We start from the raw sequence: 19,649 nt of genomic DNA on the forward strand, positions 1-19,649 counted from the left end.
TCAGTGATAACATTTGCAAATATGTTCTCCCATGCAGTGGGCTTTCTTGTTTTGCTGATGGGTTCTTTTGCTGTGCAGAAGCTTTTATTTCGATGTAGTTTCATTTGTTTATTTTCTCCTTCGTTTCTACTGTTCTAGATGTCAGTGAACAGGTAAATCTGGTATTTTGCTGTCTACGTAATCTAAGATTTTTGTGGTAGATTTTTATGGTTTCCCATCTTATGTTTAAATCCTTCATCCATTTTAAGTTTGTTTTTGTGTATTGTATAAGTATGTGGTCTAGTTTCATTTTTTTGCATGTATCTGTCCAATTTTCCCAACATTTATTGAAGAGACTGTCTTGACTCCATTGTATGCTCTTGCCTCTTTGTCAACTATATATATATATATTTTAATTAAAAAAATACTTTTATGGATTTCAGAGAGGGAGGGAGAGGGAGAGAGAGAAACATCAATGATGAGAAAGAATCATTGATTGGCTGCCTTCTGCACATTCCCTACTTGGGATCAAGCCTGCAACCCAGGCATGTGCCCTGACCTGGAATCGAATCCAGGACCCTTCAGTCCACAGGCTCACACTCTATCCACTGAGCCAAACCAGCTAGGGCTTGTCAAATATTAATTGAGCATAATGGTTTGGGTCGATTTCTGGATTCTCTGTTCTGCTCTACTGGTCTATATGTCTGTTCTTGTGCCAGTACCATGCAGTTTTGAGAACAGTGGCTTTGTAATATAACTTGATATCTGTAATGTGATCACTCCAACTTTGTTCTTTTTTTTCTCAGGATTGCTGTGGCTATTCAGGGTCTTTTTTTTATTTTAATTCCATATAAATTTTTGGAGAGTTTGTTCTAGGTTTGTGAAATATGCCGTCGGTATGTTTAGGATATTAGGCTTTTATTATATAGAATGGCCATTTTTTATAACAGCCACAACACAGAAACAGGTTTCATCCTCCTAACTCATATGCTTATCTGTTCATCTCTAAAGATTCTGAGGAGAGGACAAGTTCTCATGAGTCCTGGAATGGCTGAAGAAAGTATACCTCCATCATTAATATATAAAGAGAGGATGCTAATGGGTGGGCATTGTGATATTTAAACCAGTCACAACCAAAATATAGAACCAGAGATGATGTTCAGATGAACATTTACTCATGAAAACAGGTGGAGGAAATAAGATAAAAAAAACAAACTAGGTATCAACCAACAGTTTTGCTTATTTTGTCAGTCTTAAACATTTCAGCAAAAGTGTGAAATATCATCTGCTGGAATGCCATTGGTATTTTAACGGGGATTGCACTGACGCTATAGATTGCTTTGGGTAGTATGGACATTTTAATGATGTTGATTCTACCAATCCATGAACATGGTATATTCTTCCACTTGTTTATATCTTCTATCTCTTTTTTCAACGTCCTGTAGTTTTCCGAGTACAGGACTTTTACCTCCTTAGTTAAGTTTACTCTTAGGTATCTTAATTTTTTTGATGCAATGGTAAATGGGATTTTTTTTTTTTTTTTTAGTTTCTATTTTTGTGAATACATTATTGGTGTATAAGAATGCCATAGATTTCTGGGTGATAATTTTGTATCCTGCTACATTGCCAAATTCATTTATTAAGTCTAATAATTTTTTGATGGAGTCTTTAGGGTTTTCTATGTACAATATGATGTCATCTGTGAATAATGACAGTTTTACTTCTTTTCCAATTTGGATGCCTTTTATTTCTTCTTTTTGTTTGATCGCTATGGCTAGCACTTCCAGTACTATGTCGAACAGGAGTGGTAAAAGTGGAAATCCCTGTCTTGTTCCTGTTCTTAGGTGAAATGGTTTTAGTTTTTGCCCATTGAGTATGATGTTGGCTGTAGGTTTGTCATATAAGGCTTTTATTATGTTGAGGTGTGATCCCTCTGTTCCCGCTTTGCTTAGAGTATTTATCAAGAAAGAGTGTTGGATTTTGTTGAATGCTTTTTCTGCATCCATTGATATGATTATGTGGTTTTTGTCTCTCAATTTGTTTATATGATGCATCACTTTTATTGATTTGTGAATACTTTACCAGTCTTGCTTCCCCAGTAAAAATCCCACATGGTCACGGTGTATGTGTAGTACGGGTTTTATGTTTTAACATAGACTTCTTTAGTTTTCTCTCTTGTCTGAGAAGCTCTTTATGCTTTAATTCTAAATGATAAATTTGCTGGGTAGAGTAATTGTGGTTGTAGGTCCTTGTTTTCTTTCATCACTTTGTGTATTTTGTGCCAACCCCTTCTCACTTGCAAAGATTCTGTTAAGAAATCATTTGAGCCCTAGCCTGTTTGGCTCAGTGGATAGAGCGTCGGCCTGGGGACTCAAGGGTCCCAAGTTCGATTCCGGTCAAGGGCATGTACCTTGGTTGCGGGCACATCCCCAGTAGGGGGTGTGCAGGAGGCAGCTGATCGATGTTTCTCTCTCATCGATGTTTCTAACTCTCTATCCCTCTCCCCTCCTCTGTAAAAACTCAATAAAATATATTAAAAAAAAAGAAAAGAAAAAAAAAAGCTTTAAAATAAAAAAAATAATCATTTGGTAATCTTATGGGAGCTCCCTTCTAGATAAATGCTTATCTCTTGCTACTTTTAAGATTCTCTCTTCAGCTTTAACCTTTGGCATTTTAATTATGATATGTCTTGGTGTAGGTATCTTTGAGATCATCTTTTTGAAAACTCTGCACTTCCTGGTCTTGTATGTCTATTTCCTTCATCAGGTTAGGGAAATTTTCTTCATTAATTTTCAATTCCTCTCTTTCTTCTCCTTCAGATACACCTATGATACAAATGTTAGAACACTTGATATTGTCCCAGAAGCCCCTTAAACTATCCTCATATTTTTGGGTTCTTTTTTCTTTTTGTTCTGTTGCATGTCTTCTTCTACCTTATCTTTCAAATCACTGACTCGATCCTTTGATTCATATACTAGTAATCTGTTGATTCTCTCTAATGTATTCTTCATTTCAGTCTTTTTTATCTCCATTTAAAAAAAAAAAAACCCTCACTGGAGGATATGTTTATTAATTTGAGAGAGAGAGAAATATTGATGTAAGAGAGAAGCATCGATCAGTTGCCTCCCATACACGACCCTACTAGGGTCCCAATTCCAACCTAGGTAAGTGCACTGATCAAGAATCAAACTGGCAACCTTTTGGTATACGGGACAACACTCCAACTGAGCCACCCATCCAGGGCTCTATCTCCATTTTTATATTTCCTGTCTCTATGTCGAAGTTCTCTCTGTGATCTTTGAGCATGTTTATAACCAGTGTTTCAAACTCTGCACCTAGTAGACTGCTTGTCTCCATTTTGTTTAGTTCTTTTCCTGGAGCTTTGTTCTGTTCTTTCATTTGAGTCATTTCTTTTGTCTCCTCATTTCTGCTGCCTCCTTGTGTTTGCCTCTAGGTATCAGGTAGAGCTGCTACATATCCTGGTCTTGGTAGAGGAGCCTTATGTAGTAGGTGTTTGTGGGGCCTAATAGTGCACTCCCTGATCACCTGAGCTAAGTGCTCCAGATGTGTGGGTTGTGTGTGCCCTTCTGTTATAGTTGAGCCTTGATTGCTGGTGGACAGGACTAACCCTCAAGCTAACAGACTGTGAGGACTGGCCATGACTATAGTGGAGGAGCTGTTATGCAGGAGCTGACCCTATGGTGCAGGACCTGCTTTAGGAGGGCTCCAGTATCTGGTGAGTCTGCCCTTTGACTTATTTGTGGAGGTGGTTGGGTGGTGCTCTGGTGTAGACTGAAGTGGCCACGTTATGTTGGTTCTGGGGCCTCTTTGTAGGTGTAGGCCACGGTTAGCTGCTGTCTATCTCCTGCCCAGGGCCGCTTGATATCAGCTACAAAGTGATCTGCAGATGACTACCACTTGTGCTGGGTTTGGAAGTGCTTGGCTTGAGAGGCTACGCTGCTAACTGAGGCCAGCTTCCACTAGTGCTCGGCTTGTGGTTACTTAGCAAGAAGTATGGGGCATGCTGAGACCAGATGCTGCTTGTTTGGGGTTGTGAACCTTTGAGAGATTTTAGGAAAGTCCGCAGCATGAGCCAAGACAGGCCGTCTATATTGAAAAGCCACTGGAAAAAGCTTGGGTGGAAGGGGTCTCAGGGAATCACCAGGGCAGGGGGAACAGTGATAGCCAGGTTGATGGAGGCTCAAGATATGGTGCGTGCCTACACCTGCAGGGGGAGAGCTTAGCAAACGGCTTCTGCCAGCCCTTCTATCTGGGAGAAAGCTGCCCCTCCGGTCCTCACCCTAACCTAAAGCCAGACATTTCAGTTTCTCCCTGTATGTCCCTGGCATTTTTTTGAGCTGCTGCCTCAGTGCTGAAGTTCAGAGGGAAAAACACCCTGTGAGCAGACCCTATAAAAGGGAGGACTGGGACTCTAGCAGCTCTCTCTCTTACTCACCCACAATTTGTTCTGGTTTTCACAGTCAGAAGTTATGGGAACTTCTCTTCCTAACAGTGAAACCCTGTGTTGGGGGAGCATGGCATGAGGCTGGGACCCCTTGCTCCTCAGGGGCATCTCTGCAACTGAGCTATCCCTGCACATTCTCAATCACCAAACATGGATGTAGGACCAGCTCCTTTCGCATACCTGCCCCTCCTACCAATCTCAACATGGCTTCTTCTGTATATTCTTAGTTATAGGACTTTGGTTCAGGTAGACTTCAGGTAGTTTTCAATGATGGCTGTTCTGGAATTTAGTTGTAATTTTGATGTGATCATGGGAGGAGACGAATACAGCATTTACCTATTCTGCCATCTTGACCAGAAGCTTCTCTTGCATGTCATTTTAAATTAAAAATAGTCTATTTCCCTAAAAAATTAAAATGTGATTGGCATGCTTTGTTAAAATCAAATATAGTAATATCTTACCTGTAGCCCTTGACCATGGACCATTTGAAGTTGTTCTTGAATTTTTCTTAGTTCTTCTTGTTGCCGATGAATATTCGCCTCTATCATTCGTGTCCGTTGTTCCAATTGGTCTTTCAGATGCTGCATGGCTCCTAATTGTGCTGAAAACTGAAACTGAAGTATCATGAATGAAGAAAGTGTAAAGTACTTTAGAATTACTTATTCCTTATAATTGTGCAATGAGAAAAGCAAGCAGTATATCATGAGCTAAGCATGTCTTGCCAGTTATCAATGGATGCCTATCAGCTAATTTACCCATCTTTGCTTGCCTTTGTCAGACTGGAGCTGGACTCTACAGATAGTTCTCCTTTGCCAGCAAGCACAAACTGAGTGACACCAGTTTATGGTGCTAGAGGATACTACAAAGGGAGCTGCTTATCTTTCTGGTTCTGGTGTTTTTCCTTCTTGCTCTTCTGCCAGTGGATAGCTTCCTACTAGGTCTCATCCACCCTAGCAGGTGGTTCTCCAGTAAAGTCTCACTAAGATCCAAGTGGTTAGCTTCCCAGCAAATTTTATTGGTAACCCAGCAGGTGGCTTCCTTTTCTCCAGCCCTAGTCTGTGGCACCTCAGTGAACTTCTCTACCATCCACTGGCTACAGCCACACCTCCCCCAGTGGGATCTGAGTCTCAGCCTGGCCTAGAAGAGAAGTTTAGGGGAGGGGTTGAGGAAGTCTTCCAAGTTGTTCTTTCCTTGGGTATTCTCCCTTTCACTATGGTTAGAGTTGCTCTCTATATCTGTTATCTCTGTAGTCTTAAAAATTTAGTAGTTAATCCCTGTTACTAGTTAACAACCTATATATATAAAAGCCTAAGCAACCAAACGACTTGTCACTATGATGCACACTGACTACCAGGGGGCAGATGCTCAACACATGAGCTGCCCCTTGGTGGTCAGTGTGCTCCCACAGTGGGAGCGCTGCTCAGCTGACAGATGGGCGCCAGACACAGGGCTCATGGCTGGCCATTGCAGCTCAGAGACCACAGCAGAGTGGCAGCGAGTCTACCAAGCGGCGGTGGTGGCAGGCACAGTGGGGCAGGGATGAGCAGGAGTGGCAGGCAGGAGCAGCAAGCAGCTTTGGACTGCCAGTTTCTGCCCCATCCCCGCAGGCTATGCCGAATCCGTGCACCGGGCCTCTAATGGTTTATAATAAGCCTGTTCATATTTTTGACTCCTGAATGCATCTTGACTGATTAAAAGTACACAGTGATGTTAAAAAACCTGAGATCATATTGTAGAGCCATCACTTGTTAGAACAAATTACTTAATTTGATTTCTACCCTTTAAGAATGGTAAAGTAGCCTGCACCTAGAGTTATTCATAACAAATTCTGACATCCCTAGAATATCCTCTTTGTTATTATTATTCCTAATAATAACATCATTAGGAACTTACAAAAATCTGCCAGATAACCAACCATAATATTTTTCTCATATTTTCAACTGAAACTGTTCTTGGGTTAAGTACAAAACATAAGCTTTGAAAGACTAAGCAATTATGAATTAATGAATACATACATGAATGAAAAAAAGTTATTCTATTAACAGGGCTTTCAGTCTTACTTATTTCTCTATAGTTTATCTGAGTGATAAGCAGTTTTTATTTACCACTGCTTGAAATTGAGCCATATTTGGGGATTCACTACTTAAGTCTACATTTAATTATTTTAATTACACTCATTTATTTTTTCCATGAATATTCAGCACAGGATACAGTATAAGAGCAGGAAGAATTTTATTTTATTGGAAATCTGTTTGAGTCTTAAAATAGTCTTCCAAGAGTGAACTGCATCTAAAAGTGAGAAATGCCCCCCAAAGCTTTTAGTCAACTTCAAAAGTTTGCATTGAGGATACAGAATATTACTTTTCAAAGAATACAACCCTTAACTACTGAAGTTGATAATAGCCAGACCATATCATATATTAGATTATATATGGTGTTAGAAAATACTACAAATGTAGTACCTCAACTCTCTCATTCTTTTATTTTTTTAAATATTATTCAAAATGTTATATACAAATATATTTTATCCTAAGTAAATTTATTTATACCTTTGGATAATTACATTGCATCACTTACAGAACTTCTATTAAGTACAAATAAGAAAACAGAAACAAACAAAATAAATAAAATCATAGAGCTAAGAGGCAAAGTATCTTTATGAACAAAACATTTGAAATTTGAACACTTATTAACATTTTTGACACAGCAGATATTCTTTACTTCATGAACATATGCCTTTAAAATGTTAAATGCTTATTTAGTATCTTGAGATTAATGAACTAATGGAAGTATGTCTAAATTTTTACATAAAAATTGTTAACTTTCAGAATAAAAAGCATTTGAGGACTCAATGATGTTAAAAACCGTGACAACTGCATATAATATTTAATAACACAATGCTATTGTAAACACCTTACATGATCAAACACTGCTAAAAGTCAAAATTATGATGTTTAGGAAATTTAATGCATTGTCAATATATGTATATCAGTATTAATTAATAAATAAATAAATGCCATATAAAGCAAAGGTTTTTAAAAAAATACTGTTTTTATCTATCATTATTTGAAATTAAGACACTGTTAAGTCAAGGAATATTTAATGCTAAACAAACCAGTAAGAAAATATTGGATTATTTTTACTACTAGTCAGTAATTTTTTTAATGTGTCTGAGGCACTGAATGAGTACGGAATCATAAATTACACACTGGAAATTTATAATAAGAAGCAATTTCTTGTCACTTTTGTAATACTTCTCCTTTGTTTTGTTAACTTCTGTATTTAGGCCTCCTTCAGGACTCAGATTAAGCAAAAATTCTTCCAGAATGTTTTCCTTCACTTTCTCAGGCTGCACTGTATCCATCTAACGTGCACACCTATCAGGCTATATGTCCTGAATATAGACTATGTATTGAACTGCAGTTCTCATCATTGTAAAAAAATATTTTAGTATAGATATTACATATTTTGTACTATCACTACCTGCAATATCTGATACATACAAGAAATTCAATAAATGTTCTATTTGTGAACAAATAAATGAATGCATGAAAATTACTTGATTCTTCCAATATCCATAGGAAGAACGAAATGAACAGCTCTATTTCATCTGTAACACATTTCTGTCTGCAGTGTTTCTCAATTGAGGTGTTATAGTATACTAAGCAGGTAATTCTTTGCTGTACAAAACTGTCATGAATCTTGAAAGATAATTAGCTTACTAACTTAAAAACAATTTATTATTTCAAAACACTCAACTGAAACAAACAAACAAAAATACCTGGGACATGCCTTGTGGAACTGGTAAATTTGTGGCTTGAGACATCACTGGTTGTGTTAATGATTGACCAATAGACTGGGAATTTATCGACTAGAAGCAAAATAGAAAACAACACTGGAGTGATGATCATTCCCACACATGAGTATTTCCACCAGAAATACCACCATGGTATCTTTATAACTGAATTACAATTTGCCTCACACTTACATTGAAAATGCCTATTCCCTACTCATGTTTCTATCTTCCAAGGCATCTGCCACATTACTCTGCATGGGCTCTCAATAAGAGCTGACTAGATTTAATTGAAAGTCACTAGTATTTAAACTCAGATGAACTATTTTAATCTTCATAGAATGGGAAAATGAACCAATGAGTTTCTAAAGACTTGGATGATTATTTTCCCCTTTTAATAAATCTTTATTCAGAAGAATATTAACAAAAGAGTTATACCTGAATACTAAATGATGACCTCCTTTGTGCCATCTTTTCATGAGCTTGTAAATGCTGTCTGGGAGGAGTGCTAGTATCCGTTGGGATCTTTGTTGGTGTTGCTGAGATTAGTCAACAAAAACAGAAGAGAATTAGTACTTTATAAAATACAGTTTTCAAAAATGAATCTTAAAACATACTTCAGTGAATAAAAATAAGGTTTTTGAGTTCCTTTTCTAAATTATTCAATAAAAGTGAAATCTATAACAAGAAGATGATTCTTTTTAATTACTCCTTTTTAAGGACAAAGAAAGGTTTGAAATAGAAAAACTTCAAATATAATAATGATTATGACTCCTACAACTCAATAGTAAAAAAATGAATTCAACTGAAAAATGGCCCAAGAAATTGAATAGACATTTCTCTAAAGAAGACATACAAAAGACCAACCAGTATATGCAAAAATGCTCAACATCACAATCATGAGAGAAATGCAAATCAAAACCATATTAAGATATTACCTCACACCAGTCAGGATGGCTATTCATTAAAAAAAACAAAACACAAAATAGACAAGTGTTTGCAAGAATGTGAAGTAACTAGAATTCTTGCACACTGTTAGTAGGGATACAAAACAGTACAGCAATTGGAAAACAGGGTGGAGGTTTTGCAAAAAAATTAAAAACAGAACTACCATATACGATCCACCAATCCCATTTGTGAGTATTTATAAAAAATAATTGAAATTAGGATCTTGAAAAATATTGGCACTCCTATGTTCACTGCAACATTATTCATAATAGCCAAGAATTTGAAACAAGCTATATGTCTATTTACAGATGAATGGATAAACAAAATGTGGTATATACAGCAGTGGGAAAAAGTAGGTTTACAGTTGTTCATATGGAAAATAATAATAAATAATACAAAAATAAACCTGTGTTTCACATACTCACAACTGTAAACCTACTTTTGCCCACTGCTGTATTGCAAACAATGGAATACTATTCAATCTTAAAAAAGAAGGAAATTAAATAATATGCAACAACTGGATGAACCTTGAGGACATTAGGCTAAGCGAAATAAGCAATGACAGAAAGATGAGGAGTGCATGACTCCATTATCTGAGATATCTAAAATAGTCAAATTTGTTGAATTAAAGAGAATGGTGGTTGCCAAGGGCTCAGCAGAGGGAAAGTGGGGAGTTACTAATCACTGAGCATAAAATTACAGTTAAGCATGATGAATAAGCTCTAGAGATTTACACTACAGACTGTACCTATAGTCAACAATAACACTGTACACTTAAAAATTTAACAGGGTAGGTCTCATTTTAAGTGTTCTTACCACAAAATAACATTTTTTTGAAAAGAAACAGCTATAGTAGGGGAAAATTTTTTCCCTAAGATTTCAGAAATCCTGTTTAACCTCTGATGTTCTACTGACAATGTTGAGTAGTTCACCACAACCTCTTTTCTCCTTACTATTATATATATAGTTTTAATACCATGAGATATTAAAAATTACTTTTAAAAAAAGGTTACTAATAACAATTATGTAAGTCTTCATAAAGACTCTTTAAAAACTTTCAAAAAAGCAAATTTGAAGAATACTTACTGGCTTTACAAGTAAAATAAATAAAAGGAATAAACAGTTTTGCTTTCTTTTTGAGGGAATTAAAAACAACAACTTCAACATTATTACACATATATTTTATAGGTTACTTCATAAACTTAATTCTTTGTTAAATGTGAACAATATGCCTCTTACTCACTGGAAAGTTTAATATATTTTGAAATGTAAAAACTATTTTAAAGTACCATTTGATTGACAATGCTGATACTAGTAACACAATTTAGAAACAATCTCTTTAAAGAAGTCTGCTTTCAAGCTAGAGTACTCACAGGATGGGTCTGAGACTGCAGTGTGAGATGATTTTCTTGAACTACGGGAGGAAGCAGAAGGGGTTGGGCTGTGATCAAACCTTTCCAATGCTTCCTTGAGACTGACTGTGTTTATACGGTTATCAGACCCAGAATCTTGGCTCTAAGGAGAAAGAGTAAAATAAATGTTTTCTTGTGGTTCAGTTCAGAGACCCCAAATTATCAATATTGCTTACTAAGCCTTCTCCCCCCAAATCAGTTTTCACTCATAACAAAGCAATGATATTTGTGTATTAAATAAAAAAATAAAAATTTATTTTTTATAGCCAGATGGTTTTGGCTTCATTCTTGATTTAAAGAAACAACAGGTGCAAAAGAATGAAGGTGTACTCTTACCATATACCATACGCAAAAACTCAAAATGGATCAAAGACCTAAAAACTATGAAATCATAGTTTCATAAGAGCTAAAAACTATGAAACTTCCAGAAGGAGCAAAGCTTTATGACCTTGGATTGGCCAATAACTTCTTATATTTGACATTAAATGCACAAGCAACGAAAGTCACCAGAGAAAAGTATACCAGAGTGGAAAGGCAACCCATGGAATGAGACAAAACATTTGCAAGTCATTTACCTGATAAGAAATTAATATCCAGAATATATAAAAAACTATATAATTCAACAGCAAAAAACCCCAAATAATCCAGTTAAAAAACTAGTAATGATCTTGCAGACATTTCTCCAAAGAAGATATAGAGATGATCAATAAAGAAAAGATGCTCAACATCAACAATCATTAGGGAAACCCAAATCAAAACCACAATAATATATTACTTCATATCCATCAGAATGGCTATTATGGGGTGGGGGAGGGGGGGCACAGAAAATAACCAGTGTTGGTGAGAATATGAAGAAATTGGAATTCTTATGCACTGCTGATGGAAATGTAAACTAATGCAGCTACTATGAAAAACAGTAAGATGGTTGCTTAAAAATTAAACATAGAGCCCAGCGGAGTGGCTCAATTGGTTGGAGCATCATCTGTGCATTGAAGTTTGCCAGTTCGATTCCCAGTCAGAGCACATACCAGGGTTTTGGGCTTGATCCTGGGTGCATACAGAAGGCAACTGATCAATGTTTCTCTCTCACATCAATGTCTCTGTCTGTCTGTTTCTCTCTCCTACCCCCTTCCACCTTCTAAGCATATCCTTGGGTGAGAATGAATGAATGAATAAATAAATAAGTAAACAAATAAAAAGATAATTTGCCCAGCTGGTATAGCTCAGTGGCTGAGTGTCGACCCATGAACCAGGAGGTCACAGTTGAATTCCCAGTCAGGGCACCTGAGGGGTTGTGAGCTCAATCCCCAGTAGGGGGGGTATAGGAGGCAACCAATATATGATTCTCTCCTATCACTGATGTTTCTCTCTCTCTCTCTCTCTCTCTCTCTCTCTCTCTCTCTCTCTCTCTCTCTTTCTCTCTCTCTCTCTCTCTCTCTCTCTCTCTCTCTCTCTCTCTCTCTCTCTCTCTCTCCCCCTCCCTCTCTCCCTCCCTCCTCTCTCTCTGAAATCAGTAAAAACATACCTTTAATAAACAAACAAACAAACAATTACCATATGATCCAACAATTCCATTTATGAGTATATGCTCAAAAAATTGAAAGCAGAGGCTCAAATATTTGTACACCCATGTTTATAGGTGCATTATTCACAATAGCCAAAAGATAGATGCAACCCAAGTGTCTAATGATGAACAAGTAGATAACAAAAATGTGGCATACACGCACAATTACATATTATTCAGGAAATTCTGTCACATGTTACAACATGGATAAACCTTGAGGACATTATGCCAAGTCAAATAAGCCAGTCACATGAGGACAATTACTGTATGATCCCACCTGTATGTGGTGCCTAAGGGGAGTCATATTAATAGAAAGTTGATTGGTGGTGGCCAGAGGCTTGAGAAGGAGGGAATGGGGAGTCATGGTTTAATCAATGAGTATGGATATGGAGTTTCAGCTTCGGAAGATGAAAAAGTTTGGTGGCTAGTGGTGATGACTGCACACCAGTGTGAATGTATTTAATGCCACTGAACTGTACACTTAATACTGGATAAAATGGTAAATTTTGTTATGTGTATTTATGACATTAAAGCAATAAAGAAAGTGTAAAAAATAAACATCAGAATAAAGATGGCACTTTATAGACAAGGTACTATAAGCATCTTTGTAAATTCAGCATTTGATTGCTCAAAATCTTCCTCTTCACTCCAACACTGACTTTTCTACAGAATTTCAATATCCATGTGGATGATTCATCCAAAAGTCTGTACTGGCCTCTCAGCTTTCTAGGAACTCCTCATCTCCAACAACGTTTTCGTCTACTCCACGTTAGGTGTAATCCCTACACTTCCTAGGACAACTTAGCTTTCTGGTTTTACTCCTACCTCATGGTTATTTCATGCCCAAACATTAATGTTCAGCATTTGGTTGTTATCTCTCTCTACATCCATTCCTTTGGTTATCAAATTTAGACTTGTGACTTTAAAACCACCCTACACTGAAGTTTCTCAAAAATATATCTCAAATGGACCTAACTCCCAGTAGAACATGGTGGTAACAATAATCATGGTGAGAAAGCGGACGGAATATGTTTTGGAAGTAGGGCTAGTTGAATTTACTAGGATTGGACACTGGCATGAGGGAAAATGAAGAAGCAAAGGGGAACAACCTATATTACTTTAGTTTCTATAATGGTCCTCATTTCCAGGAACCCTAGATTTAAAGCATTTTTCTCAGAAAATTTATTTTATTAGAACATACTGGATATTCTTCCTCTACATATACAAAGCTTCTTTAAAACATTCTTTCATGTGGGATCCATCAGAGCAGAGAGCTTGTCTGTGTTATTCGCTGCTGCATTCTTACCAGACACAGCGGTTCTCAACCTGTGGGTCGCGACCATCAGAAAACACATATAGCATATCAGATATTTACATTATGATTCAAAACAGTAGCAAAATTACAGTTATGAAGTAGTAATGAAAATAATTTTATGGTTGGGGGTCACCACAACATGAGGAACTGTATTAAAGGGTCGCGGCATTAGGAAGGTTGAGAACCACTGATTACAGCCATGTCTAGTACTTCCTGGCACACGGAAGGTACTTAATAAGGTTTACTGAATGACTGAAAAATATCACCCATACTATCCCTGGCACACTGCCTGTTTAACACACTTTTTATATAGATTCTTGCCTCTTCTCATTCCACTTATTTCTGCAAGTCGAAAATACCTGTGGTAGGCAATTTCTGACATGCCTCATGATGATTCCTACCTTGTGGTATTCACTCCCTTATATAATCCCTCCCCTTGAGTGTGGGCTGGACCTGGTGATTTGCTTCTCATGTACAGAACAGCAAGAGAGACGTGATATCACTTCTGTGATTAAGTTACCAAAGATTTTGACTTTCATCTTGCTGATTTTCTCTCCCTGGATCTTCTTGCATACTTGCTCTGATGGAAAGGACCACCTGGAATGGAACTGAGGGTGACCTCTGGCCATCAGTCAGCAAGGAATCAAGAACTCAGTCCAAATGCCCATGAGGAATCAGATCCTTCCAACAATCAAAGTGAGCCTGGGGCAGGTTCTGCCCCAGGTGAACGTTGGATAACTATGGCCTCCACACACCTGATTACACCTTGTAAGAGACCTGGGCTGACACCTTGACTGTAGCCTCCTGACCAATTCTGAACCAGAGGCCCCAACTAAACTGTGCCTGAACTCTTAACCACAGAAACTAGGAGTTAATAACTATTATTTTACATCATTAAGTTTTGTTACACAGCCATAGGTAACTAATACACTACACTTCTACATGATATAATGAAAGAAACCAGAGTTCAAATTCTGACCATAACTTCCCAGCCATCTCTTTTTATTTATATTTTTATTTTTTTAAATATATATTTTTTATTGATTTCAGAGAGGAAGGGAGAGGAGAGATAGAAACATCAATGATGAGAGAGAATCATCTATCAGCTGCCTCCTGCAATGCTTCCCATTGGGATAAAGCCCACCATCTGTGCACGTGCCCCGACTGGGAATCGAACCATGACCTCCTGGTTCATTAAGTTGATGCTCAACCACTGAGCCATGCTAGCTGGGTGCCATGTGTCTTTTTAAAAAATATATTTTTTAATTGATTTCAGAAAGGAATGAAGAGGAAGAGATGGATAGAAACATCAATGATGAGAATCACTGATTGGCTGCCTTCTGCATACCTCCTACTGGGGATCAAGCACACCACCCAAACATGTGCCCTGACTAGGAATCTAACTGTGACCTTCTGGTTCATAGGTCGATGCTCAATCACTGAGCCACACCAGACAGGAGCCAGCCATGTGTCTTTAGGGGAGGTTCCCCCCACCCTTAAAGCCTTAGTTTCAATATTTTGAAAGTGGGGATATTGCCTAACACGTAAGGATGTTTGAGGAGTAAAAGGTATTTTGTAATTCATATAAAGAACCTACCCAGACCCTAAACATATTATAGACAATTAATAAATGGTAGTTTAAACGTGAGATCTTACATGTCACTCATCCAATTATCACTAAACAGCAGGCCCTTCAAATCTTTTTTAGAAGCAGATGATGTTTTAAAATATTAAAGTAAAAATTTATAACCCTGTCACAAGTGAGAAAATAAAATATTTGAAAAACAATTTTCCTATAAATTAGTGAATCTCGTCTTTCATTGCAAAGAAATAATTAAAAAAAACAAAACACAAAAAACCTGCAAGATACATACTTTGTCAGCAGCCATCTCAGGAAGAGACTCTTCAATGCCAAGTTCTCGTCGTCTTTCAGCCCTAACTTCTGCATAACTACAAATGAAAAAATATATAATTTTAGTGTTTCATCATTCGTTTAAAATAACACACAGGTGTACTCATTCACTGTTTGCTATGTGTCTTACTTGCTCATTACTAATTCCAAACTATTTTTCATGCACTACACAAACGTACAACATCTGTACAATTAAAAGACAATGTACAATATCTTAATTAAAATTGTATTTTTCTAGGTATCTAAACTGAATTTTTCTAGGTATCTAATGTAAATGATTTGTAAATGCACAGTTCTTAAATTCAAATATATTAAATTTAAAAAGAGTATGCTTGTCTACTCAGTTTTTTTTAAATATATTTTTATTGACTTCAGAGAGGAAGGGAGAGGAGAGAGAGAGATAGATACATCAATGATGAGAGAGAATCATTGACTGGCTGCCTCCTGCATGCCCCTACTGGGAATCGAGCCTGCAACCCTGGCATGTGCCCTTGACCAGAATTGAACCCGGGACCCTTCAGTCCGCAGACTGACCAACACTCTATCCTCTGAGCCAAACAAGCTAGGGCTCAGTTTTCCTTTTATACAACTGACTCTGGTACCAAAAAAAAAATAGTTACAACTTCTGCTCTAAACCATAAAATTTATGTCAAGAATTATATATATACTAGAGGCCTGGTGCACAAAAATTTGTGCACTCGGAGGAGGGGTCCCCTCAGCCTGGCCTATGCCCTCTTGCAGTCTGGGACCCCTCAGAGGATGTCCACCTGCTGGCTTAGGCCCGCTCCCTGGGGGATCGGGCCCAAGCTGGCAGTCAGACATCCCTCTGGCAGCCCAGCAGCCCTGGGGGATGTCCACTTACCAGCAGGGAGCAGGCCTAAGCTGCAGTCGGACATCCTTAGTGCTGAGGAGGCGGGAGAGGCTCCCGCCACCACCGCTGTGCTGGCTGCCATCAGCCTGGCTTGTGGCTGAGCAGAGCTCCTGCTGTGGGAGCGCACTGACAACCAGGGGACAGATCCTGCATTGAGCATCTGCCCCCTGGTGGTCAGTGTGTGTCACAGTGACCAGTCATTCCCAGTCGTTCTGCTGTTAGGGTCAATTTGCATATTACCCTTTTATTATATAGGATAGAGGCCTGGTGCAAGGGTGGGGGCCGGCTGGTTTACCCTGAACGGTGTCCCGGATCAGGGTGGGGGTCCCGCTGGGGTGCCTGGCCAGCCTGGGTGGGGGGCTGATGGGTGTTTGCAGGCTGGTCACACCCCCTTCAGGGTAGGGGTCTCCACTGGGGTGCCTGACCAGCCTGGGTGAGGGGCTGATGGGTGTTTGCAGGCTGGTCACACCCCCTTCAGGGTTGGGGACCCCACTGGTGTGCCTTGCCAGCCTGAGTGAGGGGCTGATGGTTGTTTGCAGACTGGCCACACCCTCTTTAGGGTGGGGGGTCCCCACTGGGGTGCATGGCCAGTCTGGGTGAGGGGCTGAGGGCCGTTTTCAGGCTGACCAAGCCCCCCCGGCGATGGAAGCTCCAGCCTCTCCTTTTTTACTTTTCTTTTCTTTTTATTCTGGGATTTATTTACCTTCTATAATTGAAACTTTGTAGCCTTGCGAGGAGCTTAGAGCCAGCCAGGGCGGGTGGGAGGGAAGCTTGGCTTCCTCCATCACCAGGGGCAACCCAAGCCTCCTGCTCGCTCCAGCTCTGTGGCTGCCGGCTGCCATCTTGGTTGGGTTAATTTGCATATAGTCGCTCTGATTAGCTGGTGGGCATGGCTTAAGGCATAGTGAAGGTATGGTCAATTTGCATGTTTGTCTTTTATTAGTGTAGATATGTACATATATACACGCATATATATGTGCGTGTGAATGTGTGTGTGTGTGTGTGTATGTCTGCATTCTTTCGATATCATGTCTGTAAGTAAATTTAATAATATATTGAAACTGTGTATCAAAAATAAAGAAAATCACTCAGTAGTTCATTAAAAAGTCATTCATTTGCATATAAGCCAAACCAATGGACATGGACAACAGGGGGTTGAAAGCATGAGTGGGGGGGGAGAATAGGGGTTAATGGGGGGGGGGATGAGGACACATTTGTAATACCTTAACTAATAAAGAATTTAAAGATTAAAAAAAAAAAGTCATGCATACACACTGCACTGTCAATATCATTATGGATGTTACTATAGTTGAGAAATTTTGTAAAATAATTTACCTTACTACAGTGTGAGTACAAACAATAAACTCTGGCCTTGAATTCCACTGGTGATAAGTGATATAGTAATGAGTTTGAAGCCAAATCCACTGTTGTCCTTTGGTCAGGAACCTGTAATAACATGATTTGCCTTTCCCATATTGCATCACTAAGAAGAGAAAAAATTTTTTGATTCATATAAGTTATGAATCTGTTTTTTAGCAAAAGCTATCATTTATATTTATACCTATACAGTATATACAATTCTTCTGGCTTTTTATTAACATATATATCAATTATAAAATGCTATTCTATAGAGATAGCTTAAAGTCTCAAGCAATTAATCTTCCACAATGTCCAACTTAGAGCCAATTACTGCTGATCTTAGATATTTTTCATACACAATAAACTTCCAAATACTCAAGAATAAAGTATTCACAATACTGACTTCCTCCTGACCAGATATACTAAGGATAACAATAAGTAATCACACCTGTACTCTGGCAGGTGCAGCATCTTTGAAACATTTAATTCTAAACCCTAACAGACCAAAATCAGATTAACTTAATTATTTGAACTGGTAAGTACAGTATTCCCCAAAATAGTCTTCATAGATTGTAAGTTCTGCAGCTTTTTAATAGACATTAAGCCAAAAAGGGGGAGAGGTTGTGGTTAAATTAATTTGGGAAACTATGTTAAATAGGTTTATTTAATTTTTTTAAATAATTTACTTTTTATTTTTATTGAATTTATTGGGGTGCCATTGGTTAATAAAATTATATATTTCAGGTGTCCAATTCTATAATACATCATCTGTATATTGTACTGTGTGTTTGTCACCCCAAGTCAAATCTCCTTTCATCACCATTTATTATCCCTCTACCTCTTCTACCTTCTCCTATACCCCTTTACCTCCGGTAATCACGATACTGATGTCTGTGTCTATGAGGGGGTTTTATTTGCGTGTTTTTTTTGTTTTTGCTTTTTTGCTTAACCCCTTCACCTTTTTCACTCAGTCCCCCAACACCCTCCCTCTTTGACAGCTGTCAGTCTGTTCTCTGTAACATGAGCCTGTCTCTATTTTGTTTGTTTATTTTGTTCATTAGAGTCCATATATAAATGAAATCATATGGTTCTTGTCTCTCTCTCTGACTGATTTATTTCACTAGCATAATATTCTTCAGGACCATCCATGCTCTAGCAGAAGGTAAGATTTTCTTGTTGTTGTTGTTGTTTTTTTTTTTAAATATATTTTATTGATTTTTTACAGAGAGGAAGGGAGAGAGATAGAGAGCTAGAAACATCGATGAGAGAGCAACATCGATCAGCTGCCTCCTGCACATCTCCTACTGGGGATGTGCTCGCAACCCAGGTACATGCCCTTGACCGGAATCGAACCTGGGACCTTTCAGTCCGCAGGCCGACGCTCCATCCACTGAGCCAAACCGGTTTCGGCTTCTTGTTTTTTTTTCTGCAGCCAAGTAGTATTCCATTGTGTAAATGTACCACAGCTTTTTTTTTTTAAACTCCTACTATTATGGAATGTTTATGATTTCAGATGTAATGAAAACCTATTACTTTAAATGGGACTTGCAAGGTGTTCCACCCAGTTTGTCAACCAACAGAACTTACACAACATTCACAGAGTAAGTTGTATTCATGAACTGTTATCATATTTTTAAGAAAATATTAGCATTCTAGCTTCCTGTGTTCAATGCTACTTTCTGGTGTTGTTATTTTTAATGTTTTTCTTTTTTATGGAATATATTACGGTAATATGGCTAATAAAGTTATATAGTTCTCAGGTGTATATCACCATTTATCCTCCCTATACCCTCTTCTACATCCCCCCGCCCCCGCCACCTCCCACCCTCCTTTCCCTCTGGCAATTACCACTCTGCTATGTGTCTATTAGTCTTCTTTTTTAAAAAATTAATCCCTTCAACCTGCCCCTCCAACCTAGCTCCCTCTGACAGCTGTCAGTCTGGTCTCTGTGAGTCTGTTTCTATTTTGTTAATTTATTTTGTTCGTTAGATTCTACATTTGAGTGAAATCATATGGTACTTGTCTTTCTCT

The 19,649-nt window shown here is 38.2% G+C and overlaps 1 protein-coding gene across 17 annotated transcripts in view; it reads right to left on the reverse strand.

Annotated features, from left to right (window-relative positions):
* CLOCK (clock circadian regulator) overlaps positions 1-19,649 on the reverse strand; it is a 163,180-nt gene that overhangs the window by 18,538 nt on the left and 124,993 nt on the right. For 16 of the 17 annotated variants that reach the window (XM_036334456.1, XM_036334445.1, XM_036334386.1 and 13 more), the window contains 6 exons: positions 17,595-17,742; positions 15,351-15,426; positions 10,559-10,700; positions 8,676-8,776; positions 8,226-8,315; positions 4,906-5,058 (listed from right to left, as the gene is read on the reverse strand). In XM_036334456.1, the coding sequence (XP_036190349.1) occupies positions 4,906-5,058; positions 8,226-8,315; positions 8,676-8,776; positions 10,559-10,700; positions 15,351-15,426; positions 17,595-17,742 (710 nt within the window). The remainder of the gene's footprint in view (positions 1-4,905; positions 5,059-8,225; positions 8,316-8,675; positions 8,777-10,558; positions 10,701-15,350; positions 15,427-17,594; positions 17,743-19,649) is intronic. The other variant, XM_036334437.1, reaches the window with a different exon arrangement.

This window comes from Myotis myotis, unplaced genomic scaffold (assembly GCF_014108235.1).
Source record: "Myotis myotis isolate mMyoMyo1 unplaced genomic scaffold, mMyoMyo1.p scaffold_m19_p_1, whole genome shotgun sequence".
Classification (NCBI taxonomy): Eukaryota; Metazoa; Chordata; class Mammalia; order Chiroptera; family Vespertilionidae; genus Myotis; species Myotis myotis.